Raw genomic sequence first — 19720 nt, 5'->3', positions numbered from 1 at the left:
CAGGTCTCATCCACCCATCTGTATGCATGCTGGCCCCACATAAGATTTGTCACTTTTTACATTTCCCTTGACTTCTTAAGGCTGCAGCTAGAAGTTAAGTGGGAAAAGTAGAGTCTTGTTTAGCATTACCTTTAGAATTTCCCTAGAAGTTCAGTACGTAAATTTTCAGCTTGGAGACCAATCTGACATGACTGTAAATGCAGGAAATATATTCAATTGCTGTGTTATGTCAACTTTATGGAGTCAGTAATCTTTTTTCTTTCAAATGAGTGTCCAGTAGCCCACTTTCTGTCACCAAATTGGAAAAAGGCTCATTTAATCAGGAGAAATGTTTCGTACCACATTCTAAGTTGAAAAAAGTCTGTGCAAGGCAGGCCAGCTTAGCTTCTTAGAGTACAACTGCAGGCAGTTAATGATGTTACATACTTAAAACTGAACAGTGCCACTGCCCCAAACAAGTAAGTTCAGACACTCAGCTATTTTCTTTGTTCTTATCTCCTTGCTGTAAATGGAAATTACATATTGAGGTTCTTGTGGCCTCCCTAGAAGCAGCGTCTAATCATAAGACTCCTGGTTTGGTGCCTTCAACGTTTGCATAATACTGTGTTTGTTGGGCTGGAAGGGAACTTAAGGGCAAGGCATTTGTCCTCTAAAAGCTTGCATTAAAATGGCTCCCACAGGTCTGGAGAGCCAAGATCTGTTTTCAGATGTACAGCCCCCAGCAAGTTGCCAACACTGGACCAAGCTAGCCACTTTTCCTCTGGTACTGTGACCCCTACCAAGCATGAGTCTGTAAAAAGTTAATTGCTTTCAAAGTAGCATTATTTTCCAGTTTCAGGAAAGGGAAAAAAATGTCTGCATTGCAGCAGGACTAGGTAGGGACGGCAGTACTGGCTCCCAGAGCAGCCCAATGGGGTTCTTCTACTCTAGCTTTTAAACCAATAGACTTGGAGGAAAGGTTAAAGATTGACAATTACAGTGGCCGAACTAAGAGCGGGCCTTCTGGAAATTTCTACCATCTTTGCTCCTTTTAGGAAAAGCGGATCTGCCAAACACAAGAGTCTCCTACCTTCCATTCCTAGGTCATCTCCCTTCCCTTCTTCCCCCTCAACCTCCCCTTCTTTTTCTCATCAAGGTAGAATGTTCTCTCTGCCACGTTTGTAAATTGCAGAGGGAGGAACAGAATGTTGGGCTGTTTTCCTTTTTCCTTCTGCCTCCTCAGTCCCCAAAGAGGATACACAGCTGCAAGGAGCAAACACAGACACACTGAAGCTTTTGATTCCTCTCCTTTTTTTTTCCCTTCAAGACCCTCCAGGATGGATTCACTTTCTGCTTTGGGAAATTAAGTGGCATTCACGTGGGGGAGGGGGAGTAACTGCTTTTATTAGCTCCAGAAAATGGTCAGTGTTCAGTCTGTAACTAGGAATTAATTATATATAATCACTCAGTAAACTTTCTACAGAGTTTTTCTAATTGCTGAGCCTGATCATAGTTAGCCCGTTGGCGCCAAGTCCAGTTACTTTTATAATTAACAGCTCAAAGATTTGAGTCAGAAAGAAACAATTGGGGGCCTCTTGGATTATAAATTAGGGATGAAAACAATAGCTTTTTTTCCTTTCTTTCTTGGAACCCCTTTTATTTTAAACAAAACATTCCCCCTTTTCTTTCCCTGGGAGAACCAGTGGGGAGACTGCATCAGGTCTTAAATATGAGGAGGGGAGACACTTTTTAGGAAGTGGGGTGACAGTAACCTAGAAAACCCTGAGGCAAAGGTAGGTTTTTAAAAGTCCAGCCACTTCCAATGTGTGATGTCTTTGTTTCTTTTGCCCTCTTTCCCCTTCTCTCTCCTGTGGCAGAGGCAGCAGACATTTGTCAGCCTGGGAACCCTCAATCTGGCTTTGACTCTGGTTGACTCTGGAAAGAAAGATACATTCAAAGGGACCTTCGCTACTGCACAGCAGAGATTTAAAAAGGGACTATGTTTCGAAGCCCTTTGGTTACTCTTAAAATGCAAAATCTGAGCAAGGGTTCACCCTTGGCTCAGGTTGCTAAGATTATGGTTGCCCTCCCCCCTACTTCCCACTCTCCTTGCAGACAAACAAGCAGGCAGTGGCCATGCCAGCTCTGCAGCCAGTGTGCTGCCAGCCTGCCCCCCCCATCCCGATTACCTACCTACCGGCTGGCGGGGGCCAATGGCCCGTCCTTGCCCTGGCATGGCCTTGGGCACTGTGCCCTCCTTTTTCCCCTGGAGCTAAAAAGCAGTCACCTTGAAACTCCTCACTCCCAGCACCAGAGGAGTTCTGAGGCCAATGCTCAGACCTGTAACAGTAAATGACGTTATCCACTCAGGCTGTTAGTTCGGCCTCTGAAAGCGGGTTTTGCAAAACCCATTGTTAATTCTCAGGCTCTGTTGGGGGTGGTCAGAAATCTAATTTGTGAGTATCCTGTGCATTGGATAAGGGAATGTTTTCCTTGTGTTTCTCCTCTGCAGACTCGGATTGTCTTTCCTTGATGTTAACTGTCTTAGGACTGGCTGCTTCAGAGGGCTGGGTATTTGGTGGCTGTTTGCAGGCTTATAAACAGCCTTTTTATTTTACCTTGGCTGTAGACTCAGGTGCAGCCCTTTAGCTTGGCTTTTCAGATGCCTGCTGTCCTTGAAGCACTTTCATTTTACCTAGCACCTTTTTGGTATGGATGCAAAACTGGTTTCTAATAGACTGAGAAGAGAAGGGGGACCGGGCTTCCTCCTCGCCTCCCCCCAGCCTGCTCCCTGGGAACATTTTTGTGTTTGCACAGACACCTGTCCGTCTGCAGTTTGTGCCACGGGGCTGCACAATTCCTAACCTTCTACCCACCTAATTCCAGGGCAAGGGGGCCTCATCACAGAGCCTCATGTTGAAAGCTCAGGATCTACAAGAGAAGGCTTTTCCTTAGGAACCTGTGACTTCACAAACTCTCCCTGTCATTGCAGAGTTTTTTTTAAGCTTCTAAACGTTGGGTTGTTGGTGTCCTTTGGTTCAGCTTTTCCTAGTTCTGGTATTTAGGAAGGTGGCTTTGAAACTAGCAGGGCTGCTTAAACAAGAGCTACAGCTATTGAACAAACTGCTACCATTTTAGCTTCAACACAGGAATGAGGCAGTGTTGCCAGACGCCATTTTAAGAATCCTGCATAAATAGCTTAGCTACCGATGACTCTGCCTGTTTTAGGTGAGTGCTTATATAAAGCTGCTCTGCTAACCATTCCCCCCCACCCCAATTTCTTAAAAAATTAATTGCAGATTTAGGGAAGCATGGTTTTTAATTTTGATGTTCACTATTTTGTAATCTAGAAGAGGAAGATGTTATGCCTTGGGGATTAAATATTTCTTACAGCCTGGACCATTTTGGTATTTTGAATGAAAGTAAAAACCAGGAAAAGTCCTTTCGAATGATGCATGATTCTTGAATTGCTGTGCGATGATCCTCATCTGTAGAACCAGAGTCTTGTGCATGTTGGTTATATATTCTAGATGGCTTAGATATTCTTCTTTAAAAGTCAAATAGTAGGGGCACTTGGGGAAAAGAAATATGTGGGCATTGTGTATCCAGGCATTTTTCTGTCAAAACTAGATGCTTGCTTTTTTCTCTCTCTTGGAAGTGTTGAGGAGATGAGATTCCTGGGAATTACGGACCATCCCTGAGTCCTCAGAATTAATAATCAGAAGGCTTAAAGCATCCTGGAGGTGCAGTAGTTCATCTGCAACTTTTAATTGCTCTTTTTTCAGTGCATGCAGGTTAAGAAGTAAGCATAGGTTTTCTTGCTCAGGCATTGGGAAAGAAATCTTTTATTCTTTCTGAGATGGGATGGGGTGGTCTTGGTTATCTTTGCAGGTACTGTTATTTCTTTGAATTGCCTGAAATGTATCAGTTTGTGAAATCTACAGGCAAATGACTTGGGTAAAGTGAGTGTAAGAGGTGGTGGTATATACAATGTATCTAACTAGTTGATGGTGTATTTTCCTATTGGAATGAGAAATTGTTTGCTTTTCAGCTAATTTTATCCTTTTTCTTTGGGGGGGGGGGGCCCAGTTTCCTCAACAGACCTTTAAAGGGAGAAAAGTAATGTCAGTTTGAAACAAGAGCTTGTTGTCTCATTGTTTTTGATTTAAATCATCAGGGTTGCTGGAAGCTAGCAGATATGGAAGGAAATAAGCTGTCTATGTTCTAAGACTTTAATGTATTAATGACAGAAGTTCAAAGTATTTTCTCCAAATGCAGTTGCTTTTTCTTTTTAACAATTATTTGACTGTTTTTCTTCCCCCAAATGACTGAACAGTTCTTAACCGACATTGACCAACATCAGTGGGGCAATTCAGACAGGTACAGATCTTTTCTTGCCACTACTTTTGATGTAATATTCATGTTTTTTTTCCTAATAACATACTAGTTCTTAACACTAAACCAAAAAAAAAAAAAAAAAAAAAACCAACAAAAAACACACACACAAAACCCGAAATCAGTGGCATAGGAAAAAGGAAGTCCCGTTAGATGTGGCTATTCAAAATGACTAATTTTGCATTCTGGTCTTTGCTTTTGTAAATGAAGTTTTTTTTTTTTTTTCTCCCTCCTTTTAATGCATAGACACTGCAGTTTCCTTTAGCCAAATACAAGTTATTGTGTGCGTGCATGTGTGTGCATGGGTTCCTTTTGAAAGGATGGTTTGCTGATCTGTGAAAAAGATGGTTTTCTTAAATTGTTGGGCTTGAAATCTTGTGCTAAAGCTGGTGGTGCTATTGCTAAAGTTGGGTGATTATGGTGCCTACTTGTAATACTTGGAAAGATAAAACAGCTTAACTTTTTTTTCCCTCTCTCTTCTGCTCCAGCATTGATTATCTTAAAACTCAGAAGCAAATACCCACCACATAACTAGTTTGCATTTTCCTCGTCTCTCAGCAGCATTCCTGCCTGAAGTATTCAGCTCCTCTAGGCTGTTACAAGCCAAATAATTGTTCCCTTGAATGCAGCCTTCCTCCATGATCAATACACCTTTGAATGTTTTCATCGCTACAGAAATCCTTCGAGTGGGTTTTTTGGGCTCAGTTCTGGCATAATTGTTTTCCTCACCACTGTAGATTTCAGTTTGATCACAGATTAGCGTTTTCTCTATTACTCAAAATATGGGATCGGTTTCAAGAAGTTTAGAATTTCACATACTTCATGCTAGAGAGGGAAACAGAATTCTAGTTGCTAGAAAAGATCAAGGTTGCTATTTGTTCTTTTGAAGTGAACTGTCTACCCATCTCCGAGGGCTGCATGGGGCTTTTTGTTAAGATGTATTTCCAGTCACCCCAAGCCAGAACCCATCAACAGCATCCAATTGGACAACCTGTGTATGTTTCAGGCGGAGTGTGTTTCTGAGTTGAGAATGTTTTCTCCTTAAGTTGGAATAGAAAGCATTAGTGCTGAAATCACCTTCAATAAATCACCGTTGTATTGTTGCATATAAGTGATGTGTTTAAATTTAGCAGGCTGCTTTCTCCTGATGAAAACCATTTGTGGCAACATGTCGGTTGTTTCTTTGGTGATTTGTGTCGCAGGCTTTCTTTACAGATGCTGTGTAAATGAATTTGTTAACAGGGCTCAGCATCAGAGTGCTAAATATGTGAATATTCTCATTTAAAACCAACTACCTTTCTTCATCTCCAAGCTCCTATAGTTTAACTCTGAACTATAATTGTTTCCTTTCTATCTAGCTTCCATCCCAAATCCTCTCCTCCTAACATGGAACTCTCCTAAAATCTTCCCCTTATACTAGGGTTCGAGACACGAGGCTGTCTTTTTGGGCCTTTTGCGTTGTCACAGTCCCAGACCACGGAACACAAACAGGACATTCTCTCTTCCCCAGCCTCCTTCCTGTCCTGGCTTTGAGTCTTCCAAATGGAAAATTCCAGCCATATCAATTGGTGATGCACCCATTTCTTCCTGTGGAACCACAGTCTGATGGAATTGCTTCTGGAGTAAATGCCCGGCTTCAGTGTCAGCCTGAATGTTTGGAAAGTTCTAGCACCTCAAACCATTTGCATCTATGAAAGCATAACTCTATTTTTTTTCCTTTGGTTTAGCTTGTGAGTTCTCTGTAGGAGGAAGATCTTACATGGCCAGCTCTCTTTCAACTCCAGTTCCAGCAGAGAGAGAGAGAATGTTCTGGGTGACAGACCCTCCCAGCAAAGGGGCTTGCTTTATTTGCTTCTCTCCCCAACCCTCCACTCTTAGCCTTTGTCTTTTGAATAATCCTTCCTCATTCCACTTTTGTGGTGGGGGATAATTAGTCACAACTCAGTAGTAAGCCGTGCCTGCTGTAGAGAGGAAGCATTCAGGGTGTTGGAAGTGTGGAGACCCCGGTCTGATTCCTGGAATCAGTGCTCCTTGGTTCAGTGTTTTGAGAGCAGGTCTTTAGCTTCTAGCTGGGCATATTCTTCTGCTTTGTAATTTAACCTATATCTTTTTTTTTTTTTTTTTTCATGTTCCTGCCTCATCAGGGAATTGTAAGATTTAGGGGGAGGTGTGGGAAATGTTACTCTTTGCCCTAAAGTATTCAGAGATCAGAATTCTGGATACCCTGCAGAACACCTCCAACCTCCCTGCCTTTGAACCCTGTGTTAACAATGAGAAGCTTGTTTATTTGAAGGCTGGGTTCTCATTGGCCCACAGGGGTAGGTTGTAATTGTGTGTCTAAAAAATTGCCTTTTGCATTCCCCAATAGCATGACAACTGGAATAGTAATTTGACTTAAAAAAAAAAAAAACAACCTAGTGTCTTAAAAAACTCCTTTAGGGCTCTTCACACTTTGTTGAAATCAGGTGTGGGTTTCCTTCCCCCAGCCCTGGATAAGGATGAGGGAATGTCTTTAAGGTGGGTTTGTTGCTAGAACTTCCCAATAGCTGCCCCCATGGGGCCAGTTCTCAGCCTTCCTAAACATGAACATAATTTGCTCTGTTTCAGCTTGGCTGAAGAGGAAATAAAAACAGAACAGGAGGTGGTAGAGGGCATGGATATCTCTACTCGCTCCAAAGGTGAGTAAAAATCTTGGTTTATCTATTCTAGAGCTAAGGAGGAAATTGGAATTTCTTTTTGTTGTTGTGGAGCAGTGAAGTGTGGCTCTCTGAGCTGACGTTGTAACTCTTCTTGGATTTTCAGATATAAGATTTTTTGATGAATGAACCTAATTTATGGAGAACTCTCCTCCTTTTGGTTTTCTTTCCCTGGTGTCTGTGTAGGTGTCCTGACAGTGAATTTTACCTGTGTGTCATGAGTGAGGGTGGCTGGCTACCTCTCCGCAGGGTGACTTTCAGAAGCCACAGTTTAAATAAAGCGTGTTCTGGAAGCCACCAGAGCCTCTAGCTGCCGCTTGTTTTCTGATTTTAACAACAGGCCTCTTTGGAATCCCAGAAGTGGGATGAAGTCAGCCCGCTTCATTGGAAAGTGGTGGTCTTGGGTTAGAGATAAAAAGCAAATGTAGAGCTTGCTGGGATGCCGGGGCCAGTGTTTGCATTATTTCAAAATTTAGCAAATTAGGGCAAACACAATTTATGCGTTTATTCACAAGCCTAGAGTAGACTCCTGAATATCTTCTATTTTTTTTTTTTTTTTTTTTGAGACGGAGTCTCGCGCCCAGGCTGGAGTGCAGTGGCCGGATCTCAGTTCACTGCAAGCTCCGCCTCCCGGTTGACGCCATTCTCCTGCCTCAGCCGAGTAGCTGGGACTACAAGCGCCCGCCACCTCGCCCGGCTAGTTTTTTTGTATTTTTTAGTAGAGACGGGGTTTCACCGTGTTAGCCAGGATGGTCTCGATCTCCTGACCTCGTGATCCACCCGTCTCGGCCTCCCAAAGTGCTGGGATTACAGGCTTGAGCCACCGCGCCCGGCCTGAATATCTTCTAATTGAGGGATTGGTACTTTTCATTTGGTCTGTGTGAAAGAGGTTTTATGAGGCTTCCCAAAAGGAAGCAGTTATTCACTTTTACCTTCAGGGTGCTTTTACAAATGAGCTACTGGAGTATTTTTCGTATCTTTGGTTGATGAAAAGGCTCATCTTCAAACTTAATGGTCGTACCAAGGTGTTTTCATTCCTTCAACAAGTCACTGTGTGCTTGCTTGGAACACACAGCCTTGCACTGGGGGTTATGGGGAAGGGAGGAAGAGGCTGGACAGGGTTACTGCAGACTACTGAAAGGAGGTTCTCATATGGCTGCAGAGTGTCGCACAAAGTGACTTCCTAAAGGCGTCTGAAACCAAAAGCATTTTGAGGATTGTTGTAAGACAGCGTGTCGCCGGGCACGGTGGCTCATGCCTGTAATCCCAGCACTTTGGGAGGCTAAGGCGGGCGATCACGAGGTCACGCGTTCGAGACCAGCCTGGCCAACATGGTGAAACCTCCCCCCCCACTAAAAATACAAAAATTAGTCGGGCATGGTGGCACGCACCTGTAATCCTAGCTACTTAGGAGGTTGAAGCAGGAGAATTACCTGAGCCCGGGAGACGGAGGTTGCAGTGAGCTGAGATCGTGCCACTGCACTCCAGCCTGGGCAACAGAGCAAGACTCCATCTCAAAAAAAAAAAAAAAGCATGTCATTTTGGGGCAAAGTTGGGGGTCCAGTAGTCAAGGCTGGGACCCGGGAAGTGGGAGCTGGCTGCTGATCTCTGGCAGCGGTCACAGGAGGGGAGGCACCCCAGGTGGGAAGGCCTGGCTTACTGGGTGGGTGCTTTGTGCTGGGGAGCTGCAGGATGAGGCTGGGTGGAGGCAGAGGGCTGCTGCTCCCTCATCACAGTGCGACCCAGCCTGTGCCAGGTGGCAGGAGGTTTCAGATCCATAGATGGTGAAGAGAGCTGAGCCACCAGGGACTTCAGAGCAAGGAAGGTACCTTCTCTCAGAGGTGTTTTTGATGTTGCGGGAACACGTGCCTCTCAGCCGCTTCTCAGCCCCCTTGTTGTGGTCAGAATCAAATGTAGTCCAGCAGGAGACAGGGACTGAAGAGAGGAGGCCAGGAGGTGGAGGTCTTGTCCCTGTTCTGCTGCTTACCTACCCCAGGGGGCTTGGACACTGGCTGTGTCCCTTCATTTTTGTATTTGTGATGTGGGGTGTTGCATTAGATTCTATCCAAGCATGACCAAGCTGAGGGACCATTGTCTCTTTCTCTCTTCTCTCCTACTCCTATCCTCTCCCCTCAGCAGCCAGAACACGCTTCAAAAACGTGGATTGGGGTCAGGCACAGTGGCACATGCCAATCATCCCAGCTACTTCAGAGACTGAGGTGGGAGGATCAGTTGAGGCCAGGAGTTCGAAACCAGCCTGGGCAACTTAATGAGACCCCCCCCCCCCCACCCCATCTCTGTTAAAAAAAAAAAAAGAAGTGGGCTGAGTGTGGTGGCTCACACCTGTAATCCTAGCACTTTGGGAGGCCGAGGCAGGTGGATTGCCTGATCTCAGGAGTTCAAGACCAGCCTGGGCAACACGGTGAAACCCTGTCTCTACTAAAATACGAAAAAATTAGCTGGGCGTGGTGGCATGTGCCTATAATCCTAGTTACTTGGGAGGCTGAAGCAGGAGAATTGCTTGAACCTAGGAGGCGGAAGTTGCAGTGAGCCGAGATCATGCCACTGCACTCCAGCCTGGGGGACAGAGCGAGACACCGGCTCAAAAAAAAAAAAAGTGGATCAGGTTCTGTCTCATTTTGCTAACTCCTTCTGATGACTTTCCAGTACCCTTCCACTCAGGTCTGAAGTCACCGTGACCTGCCTACCTGGGCCAGCCCTGTTTACCTTCATTTCCTTTGTGACGTTCTGTTCTCTTTGTGCCATTTCTTTACTTGAGTTCCTTGGCCTCCTTCCTCTTGGTTCCTTCCTTGGGGCCCCTGTGTGTCTTTTGCCGGGAGCAGGCTGCCCATTTCTCATTGTGATCTCAGACTTATCTCAGATGGTGGCTCCTCAAGGAGGCTTTTGGTGGCCACCTAGTCTGAAGGAGTCATTTTCTGTTGTGTGTGTATATATATATATATATATTTTTTTTTTTTCTCTTTAAAGACAACGTCTTATTCCATTGTCCTGGCTAGAGTGCACTGGTATGATCATAGCTCACTGTATCCTTGATCTCCTGGTCTCAAAGCTCACTGTAGCCTCAATCTCCTGGGCTCAAGCTATCTTCCCACCCCAGCCTCCTGAGTAGGTGGGACTACAGGTGCACACCACCTCACCTGGCTAATTAAAAAAAATTTTTTTTGTAGGGATGAGGTCGCGGTGGGTTGCCCATGCTGGTCTGAAACTCTTGGCCTCAAGTGATCCTCTCTCTTTGACTTCCCAAAGTGCTGGGATTATAGGCATGTGCCACCATGTCTGGCCAATTTTCTATGTTTTTAAAATGAACTTTTAATGTGAGAGTAGTATTAGATTTCCAGAGAAGTTTTGAGGATAGTGCCAAGAGTTCCCATGTTAGCCCCTGGCTCCACACACAAAATTTCTTCTATTATTAACATCATACACTAGTGTGGTGTAATTGTCACAAATAATGCATCAATTTTGATATGTTATTACCAACTAAAGACTATCCCTTATTCAGATTTCCTTCGGTTTTCCACGAAAGTCCCTTTTCTGTTCTAGAATCCCACTCAGGATTCCTCATTACATTTAGTTGTCTGCCTGGGCTCCTGTTGGCTGTGACAGTTTCTTAGACTTTTCTTGTTTTTGTTGAACTTAGCGGTTTTCAGGAATACTGGTCAGGCATTTTGTAGATGTCCTCTCAATTGGGATTTATATGACGTGCTTCTCGTGATTAGACTGGTAAACAGTGATTATGGGTTTTGGGGAGGAAGAAGACTACAGAGGGTAAAATGCCATTTTCATCATATCCTATCAAGGGTATGTGTTATTAATAAGAGCTATTGCTGTTGGCCCAGCGCAGTGGCTCACACCTGTAATCCTAGGACTTTGGGAGGCCAAGGCGGGAGGATCATCTGAGGTCAAGAGTTTGAGACCAGCCTGGCCAACATGGTGAAACCCTGCCTCTACTAAAAATGTAAAAATTAGCTGGGTGTGGTGGCAGGCACCTCTCGTCCCAACTACTTGGGAGGCTGAGGCAGGATAATCACTTGAACCCAGGGTAGAGGGTGTGGAGGCGGAGGTTGTAGTGAGCCAAGGCTGTGCCACTGTACTCCAGTCTGGGAAATAGAATGAGACTGTCTCAAAAGAAAGAAAGAAAAAAAGGATTTATCACTGTTGATGTTGACCATGACCATCTGGCTATGGTAGAGCTTTCTTCTCTTTCCATCCTTTGCTCTTTGGAAGGAAGTCACACGGTGTCACCCACACTTAAGGAGTGAAGAGCTATGCTCCACCTCCTCGAAAGCAGAGGCTTGACATAAATTATTTGGGGGCCGGGCGTGGTGGCTCATGCCTGTAATCCCAGCACTTTGGGAGGCCAAGGTGGGCAGATCACTTGAGGCCAGGAGTTTGAGACCAGCCTGGCCAACATGGCAAAATCCCATCTCTACTAAAAATACAAACATCGTATGCCTATAATCCCAGCTACTTGGGAGACTGAAGCAGAAAAATCACTTGAACCCAAGAGGCGGAGGTTGCAGTGAGCTGAGATTCCACCACTGAACTCCAGCCTGGGCAACAGTGAGACTCTGTCTCAAAAAAAAAAAAAAAAAATAAATAAATAATAAATAAATAAAAATTTAGAATTCTTCTGTATGGGGTATTGGTCTCTTCTCCCTTATGTATTTATTCAGTCATTTATCTCTATCAGTGTGGACTCTGGGATGGTTACTTTATACTGTGGGTTGTAATCCAGTACTACTTATTTATTTTATTGCTCAAATAATTCCAGCTTTGGCAGTTGGGAGCTCTTTCTGTTGGCTCTTGCGTCCCCTTGACAGACTCCATCGTTGTGGGGTTTATTTGTTCGTTTGAGACAGCCTCATTCTGCTGCCCAGGCTGGAGTGCAGTGGTGCAATCACAGCTTATTGCAGCCTTGACCTGCTGGGCTCAAGCAGTCCTCTTGCCTCAGCCTCCCCAGTAGCTGGGACCACAGGCACGCATCACCACAGTTGGCTATTTTTTGTTCTTTTTGTTTGTAGAGATGGAGTCTCGCTGTGTTGCCCAGGCTGGTGTTGAATTTCCCAGGCTCAAGTGATCCTATCACTTTGGCCTCCCATAGGGTTACAGGTATGAACCACCATGCCAGAGCAGCCTGTTTATTTATTGAGCACTTGCTCTTTTCTTTTCTTTTCTTTTCTTTTCTTTTTTGAGACGGAGTCTTGCTCTGTCACCCAGGCTGGAGTGCAGTGGCACGATCTCAGCTCACTGCAACCTCCACCTCCCGGGCTCAAGTGATTCTCCTGCCTCAGCCTCCCGCGTAGTTGGGACTACAGGCGCCTGCCACCACGCCCGGCAAATTTTTTGTATTTTTGGTAGAGACGGGGTTTTACCGTGTTAGCCAGGATGGTCTGGATTTCCTGACCTCGTGATCCGCCCGCCTCGGACTCCCAAAGTGCTGGGATTACAGGCGTGAGCCACTGCGCCTGGACTTCTGTTTTTTTTTTTTGAGACGGAGTCTTGCTGTGTGGCCCAGGCTGGAGTGCAGTGGTGTGATCTCGGCTCACTGCAAGCTCCGCGTCCCAGGTTCACGCCATTCTCCTGCCTCGGCCTCCCAAGTAGCTGAGACTACAGGCGCCCGCCACCTCGCCCGGCTAATTTTTTGTATTTGTAGTAGAGACGGGGTTTCACGATGTTAGCCAGGATGGTCTCAATCGCCTGACATTGTGATCCGCCAGCCTCGGCCTCCCAAAGTGCTGGGATTACAGGCTTGAGCCACCGCGCCCAGCCATTATTGAGCACTTTCTTGCCTTCTGGCACTGTAAGATGCTCCAGGCTCGTTTTGTATGTCTTTGCCTCAGCCCTAAAATCATCCATCTCTCTATGGATCCTGCTTGCTTGCTTTCCCCTCCCCTCCCCTCCCCTCCCGAGAGGTAGTCTTGCTCTGTCGCGGAGGCTGGAGTGCAGTGGTGCAATCTCAGCTCACGGCAACCTCCACGTCCCAGGTTCAAGCAATTCCTCTGCCCCAGCCTCCTGAGTACCTGGGATTACAGGCGCGTGCCACCATACCCGGCTAATTTTTTTGTATTTTTAGCACAGACGGGGTTTCACCATGTTGGCCAGACTGGTCTCGAACTCCTGACCTCAGGCAATCCACCTGCCTCGGCCTCCCAGAGTGCTGGGATTACAGGTGTGAGCCACCGCACCCGGTGGATCCTGGTTTCTTTTATTGGAGAATAATATTAGAAGCCAAGATCTGGGCACTTAGTATGCTCATTTTTTGTTTGTTTGTTTGTTTGTTTGTTTGTTTTTGAGATGGAGTTTCCCTCTGTTGCCCAGGCTGGAGTGCAGTGGCACACGATCTCTGCTCATTGCAACCTCCGCCTCCTGGTTTCAAATGATTCTCCTGCCTCAGCCTCCTGAGTAGCTGGGACTACAGGTGTGCACCACCACACCTGGCTAATTTTTGTATTTTTAGTAGAGATGGGGTTTCACTATGTTGGCCAGGCTGGTCTCGAACTCTGACTTTGTGATTCTCCTGCCTCGGCCTCCCAAAGTGCTGGGATTACAGGCATGAACCACTGCACCCATCCAAGTGTGCTCATTGCTACTAGAATGTCTTTGTTCTAGATTCTCTCTCCTTTTTTTTTTTTTTTTTTTGAGACGGAGTCTGGCTCTGCCGCCCAGGCTGGAGTGCAGTGGCCGGATCTCAGCTCACTGCAAGCTCCGCCTCCCGGGTTCACGCCATTCTCCTGCCTCAGCCTCCCAAGTAGCTGGGACTACAGGCGCCCGCCACCTCGCCCGGCTAATTTTTTTGTATTTTTTAGTAGAGACGGAGTTTCACCGTGTTAGCCAGGATGGTCTCGATCCCCTGACCTCGTGATCCGCCCGTCTCGGCCTCCCAAAGTGCTGGGATTACAGGCTTGAGCCACCGCGCCCGGCCTCTCTCCTTTTTTTTTTTGAGACAGAGTCTCGCTCTGTCACCCAGGCTGGAGTGCAGTGGCCGGATCTCAGCTCACTACAAGCTCCGCCTCCCGGGTTTACGCCATTCTTCTGCCTCAGCCTCCTGAGTAGCTGGGACTACAGGAGCCTGCCACCTGGCCCGGCTAGTTTTTTGTATTTTTTAGTAGAGACGGGGTTTTACCGTGTTAGCCAGGATGGTCTCGATCTCCTGACCTCATGATCTGCCCATCTCGGCCTCCCAAAGTGCTGGGATTACAGGCTTGAGCCACCACGCCCGGCCTCTTTTTTTTTTTTTTTTGAGATGGAGTCTCACTCTGTCTTGTCACCCAGGCTGGAGTGCAGTGGCACACTCTCAGCTCACTGCAACCCCTTCCTCCCAGGTTCAAGCAATTCTCCTGCCCCATTCTTCCAAGTAGCTGGGACTATAGGTGTGCACCACCATGCCTGTTTAATTTTTTAATTTTTAGTAGAGATGGGGTTTTGCCATGTTAGCCAGGCTGGTCTCGAACTCCTGACCTCAAGTGATCTGCCTGCCTCGGCCTCCTCCCAAAGTGTTGGGATTATAGGTGTGAGCCACCTTGCTTCTAGATTCTCTCAGTGGACAACAAAGAAGGATATATACACATACTGTGTAAACATTTTTACATGTGTCCATCTGTGTCTATATCAGCTAAACATGAGTTCATTCTCTAGTTCGACCTTTTCCCATTACTGCATGGATCATTCTAGCCTTCTTCCCCGGTTTCTCTGTAATGTCCTAATCCAACAGTGAGAAGGCTGGCTTCTGCTGTCCACCGTTCGTTTACTATTTTGTGGTACATTTTAACCTGATCTGCAGTGTATACAGTCTGATGAACTTTAGCACACGTTCACGCTCGTGGGACCATGACCCAGATCAAGATAATTAAACATTCCCAGCATCCAGAGGGTTCCTCTGTCACTCTGATTTTGTTTATAGCCTTTGTCCTCACTTTGTATTTTCTTATTTGTTACTCTGCTAGAATGCTGGCTGCTGTATTTTTTTTTTAACATTAAAAAAATATTTTTTGAGACAGAATCTTGCTCTGTTGCCCAGGCTGGGGTATAGTGGCTCGACCTTGGCTCGCTGCAACTTTCATTTCCCGGGTTCAAGTGATTCTCCTGCCTCAGCCTCCTGAGTAACTGGGGCATGCGCCACCACACCCAGCTAATTTTTGTATTTTTAGTAGTGATGGGGTTTCACCATGTTGGCCAGATTGGTCTCAAACTCCTGATCTCAGGTGATCCACTCGCCTCAGCCTCCCAAAGTGCCGGGATTACAGGCGTGAGCAACCGCGCCCCGGCCTTTTTTTTTTTTTTTTTTTTTTTAAATACGTGGAATCTCATTGAGTTGCCCAGGCTGCAGTGCAGTGCTCTTGCCGTCATAGTACACTACAGCCTCTAACTCCTGGGCTTGAGCGATTCTGCTGCCTCAGCCTCCCGAGTAGCTGGGACTGTAAGTGCGCACCATGGTTTCAAGTTCCCTCTTTAAGCACACCTGGACCACCATGCTTACTTATCCCTTTGATTTGAGAGGCCGGTGCCATTGAGATTTAAAACACCTGGCTTCTGACTGGGTGGCTTACGCCTGTAATCCCAGCACTTTGGGAGGCCAACGTGGGCAGATCATGAGGTCAGGAGTTTGAGACCAGCCTGGCCAATATGGTGAAACCCCATCTCCACTAAAAATAGAAACTTAGCCAGGCGTAGTGGCGGGCACCTGTAATCTCAGCTACTCAGGAGGCTGAGGCAGGGGAATCGCTGGAAACCAGGAGGCAGAAGTTGCAGTGAGCTGAGATCACGCCGCTGCACTCCAGCCTGGGTGACAGAGTGAGACTCCATCTCAAAAAAAAAAACAAAAAACAAAAAACACATGGCTTCTAGAGCCAGATTTCCTGGTTCTGTCTTGCCCCCTTTCTGGCTGAGTTATTACTTGTGGCTAAGTTTCCTTTTGTAAATGGAAACCTTCTATCTTTTTACAAAGATAGAAGGTTATAGCTAAGATGAACTTTTCTTACACAGATAGAGTACTCAGAATGGTTCTGAGACAGGGTGGCTGCTCAAAAATGTTAGCTGATTCGCATCAACTTAGAGACAGTGAATTTTTGTTGCTAGGTCCGTCAGGTGGTGAGAATGACTGTGTTCTGCCATTTCCCCCACTTGTAGCCTCTAGGAAGAAGGTCTAGAGGCGGATGAGGAAACCATGCCCGGAAGACCCCCTGCTCAGAGGGGGCACAGTGAAGAATTGTGGGCCGGGCGCGGTGGCTCACGCCTGTAATCCCAGCACTTTGGGAGGCCAAGGCGGGCAGATCACGAGGTCAGGAGATCGACACTGTCTTGGCCAGCACGGTGAAACCCTGTCTCTACTAAAAATACAAAAAATTAGCCGGGCGTGGTGGCGGGCGCCTGTAGTCCCAGCCACTCTGGAGGCTGAGGCAGGAGAATAGCGTGAACACGGGAGGCGGAACTTGCAGTGAGCCGAGATCGCACCACTTTGCTCCAGCCTGGGTGACAGAGTGAGACTCTGTCTCAGGGAAAAAAAAAAAAAGAAAGAATTGTGTATAGTTGCCCAACAGGCAGGCTCGGGACCAGATAGGAATTTGCTTCTTTCCATCTAGTCCGGTGCTTTGCACTTCCCTGCAAGCTTCCTGTCCTGTTGGCCTCTGCAACGTTTGAAGAAGCTGTTCTGCAGGTGTTTGGAAGGATTTTCTCGGGTGCTTGGGAATTCTTCCTTTGGTAGGGAATCATTGAGGGGAAGGGGTCACCCTGTTTTGAGGGCGAACTTTCCCCAAGGATTCCCTGGGGTGATTGTCGTTATGTGAAACTGAGCTCTTGTGCCAGTTGGTGGTGGTAGCTTCTGTTTCCGGAGCACCTTTGCGTGGAGCCACTTGGCTTAATATGCAAAGGCCTGGGGTTAAGATCGGGGTTGCTGAGGTTCCCAGAGCTGAAGTCTGCATAGTGAAAATATGAATCTGTGAAGCTGACCAGGATGAAGCCTTATCTCTTGTTCAGTCCCAGTGATCTCAGCGTCCACAGTGGGATGATCTCCAGGCTCAGTGAACATGTTTTTTTTTCCTTCAGCCTGCTTTTCTTGGGAAGTTTAGGGACTCTCTTCCCCTGTGACATGACCCAGGTCAGGGTCCTTCGATTCTGAGCAGGAAAGGGATGGACTGCAGGTGGTCTGTTGGTGTGAAGCTGCTCCCACGGCATTGGTGGGAAGGCTGGAGGTCCAGGCCGCTCTCAGGAGTGGAGCCAGCCCAGAGCCTCAGGAACAATAGCGCAGAGTCCACGTGCATGTCTCTGCCCTCTGGCCAGGGAAGGGCTAATATCCTGGACACCTGGACTCACTAACGCCGTCCCCACTGGGAAAGAGTTGGGTCCTCAAAAGGAGATAAGGTGACCCCTCTACCATCTTATGAACCTGGCAACGTGTTTTTCTCTACTTGCAGTTAGAAAACAGGCGCTGAGCCGTCCTCTCCTTGGGAAACTTAGAAACTGACAATTGGTGCGCAATTCCTCAGTCCTATTCCTACATCTAGTCCATGTGACCTTTCAGTTTCTCTAACTGAATTTCAATTTTTACGCCCCTCTCCCCTTGACATGTACTCACTTATTAACTGAGTAATTCCCAAGCCAGTCATTGCCATTATGCCAGCCTTGGCATTTAGTAGAGCGTTTTAGCTCTCAGGAGACGAAGTTTTGGAGCTTTCAGGATGTCAGGTTGACATTTGTGTCCAAGGGTAATGATCCTGCTGAACGATGCTCCTACATGAATGGGAAGTGCCATCTCGATGCCAGATGTGTTTGCATGGCTGATATTTTCTGAGAACTTCAGGGCATGATATGCAAGTTACTTCATTTAATTCTCATACTAATTCCATGATGTGGGTGTGTCATTCCCATTTTGCAGTTAAGGAAACTGAGGCTCAGATGAATTAAGGAAGTGTCAAAGTAAGGATGGAACTAGGGTCAGGTTTTATCTTTATTTATTAATTATATAGATGGGTTATTGCTGTGTTGCCCAGGCTGGTCTTGAACTCATGGGCTCAAGGGATCCACCTACCTCGGCCTTCCAAAATGCTAGGGTTACAAGCGTGAGCCACCACACCCTGCCCTTTGATTTTTAAATCTTTTTTTTTTTTTGATAGGAGTGTTTACGGTCCCTAGATTTTAAATCTTTTTTTTTTTTTTTTTGGTAAGAGTGTTTAAGGTCCCTAGATTTCAAACCTTTGTACTTAACCATGACCTGTATTCCAAGGGTTGCAAGTCAAATGCCTGAAGGGCCCAGCAGGTAGATCAGTGACTGTGGCTGGGGATGCAGGGGGAAGGGGAGCTTTGGTGAATGGGAGAGTGTGCCAAAGTGGGGAGGGTGCCTCCATCTGATTGCTGACCAGCAGAAATATCACCCGCTGTGGCCAGCTGGGATTTTCTTTTCCCCTGTAAAACTGCCTGATTTAGAAATGTGTATGTAGACTGGCTTCTCTAAAGATCATGCGTGAACCCAACAAAACACATTTCCGGGTCAGAAGAAGCCGAGGGCTGTCATTTTGCATTCCCTGTGTGACACTGGCCATGGCACAATTCATTGCAGAATTTGGCCTCACCATGTGTGAGTCAGAACAAGTGCCTTGAAGACCAGGGATTTGCAGCCTGAGAAATGATGTACTCTGCGGGTTGAATTCACGTCTCCATACAAAGGCTCCCTTGTTTGGGCTGCTTGCATCTTGATCTTGCCATGTGTGCGTTTTGTGGTAATGCTTGTGGTGTGTGGATGCCAGCCTGCCAAAGCTGAAACCATTTTTAAAAATGTCTGTGTAATGTCACCGGCACAAGGGAATGAAAGACTTGGAAACACGCACAGATGCAGCGGAAGGAAGCCCAAGATATTAAAATCTTGAACAGTATCATTCTTGCTGAGATTTGCCGGGGTATGGATGTGTTTTCAGAGACAGGATGCTAGAGAATATACAATTATAGCAATTTGCTAACCAGCCCCAGACCTTAATTAGCACAGGATCCTTGTTCTCACTGTTGTATGTAAATTAAGACTTTCACAAAGGGATTGTTTATGAGGACGGCTGTGAGATAGAGACCTTCTGTCATTTTTCAAGGAAACTCTTTCAGAAAATACAACCACAAACACTTTTAAATCATAGCGCGATGCAGAAGTGCTGAGAATTTTTCTTTCAAAAAATGAGCATCAGTATTTTTAACCGTATTTTGGCTCCTCTCTGTCTCCGACAGCCCAAGAAGTGCCATCCATGTACTGTGCAGTGGAAAGAATTTATTTGTGAGTTAGATGACTACCAGATTGTTCCTCTCCTAACAAGGTCTAAAATATCCCAGAACTCTGAAGATGTCTGATTATGGTTTTGCAAATGAGAAATCATCTACCTTCTCTTGGCCAGCATCGTTTCTACTGTGCATCTGTTCAAGGAATCCTGTCGGCAGTGTCTGTGCAATTTAGCTTTGTGGTTCACTCATGCAAACCTTGTGTTTGCCCCATTTTTGAAGCGTGACCCACGTTATATGTTTATGTGGCTATTATTATTCTAGAAGACTGTGATCTAAAATCGACTGTTTTAAGCTTAGTTTAAAAAGAACTATCTCTTCTTTTTCCTCTCTAAATGCCTGTAGAGTAAGAGTATCAGGGCTGAGGCCTTTTAGAG

The 19720-nt window shown here is 46.2% G+C and overlaps 1 protein-coding gene across 20 annotated transcripts in view; it reads left to right on the top strand.

Moving 5' to 3' along the window:
- Positions 1–19720, top strand: part of ZMYND8 (zinc finger MYND-type containing 8) — a 153312-nt gene that overhangs the window by 1964 nt on the left and 131628 nt on the right. For 14 of the 20 annotated variants that reach the window (XM_033186660.1, XM_033186658.1, XM_033186656.1 and 11 more), the window contains one exon: positions 6982–7052. In XM_033186660.1, coding sequence (XP_033042551.1) covers positions 6982–7052 — 71 coding nt within the window. Of the gene's footprint in view, positions 1–1139; positions 2436–2586; positions 3208–6053; positions 6892–6981; positions 7053–19720 lie in introns of those variants that run through there. The other 6 variants (XM_033186649.1, XM_033186643.1, XM_033186647.1 and 3 more) reach the window with 5 other exon arrangements.

Source organism: Trachypithecus francoisi, unplaced genomic scaffold, assembly GCF_009764315.1.
Source record: "Trachypithecus francoisi isolate TF-2019V2 unplaced genomic scaffold, Tfra_2.0 Lachesis_group21, whole genome shotgun sequence".
Lineage (NCBI taxonomy): Eukaryota > Metazoa > Chordata > Mammalia > Primates > Cercopithecidae > Trachypithecus > Trachypithecus francoisi.
This window is presented reverse-complemented; position numbering and strand designations above follow the sequence as displayed.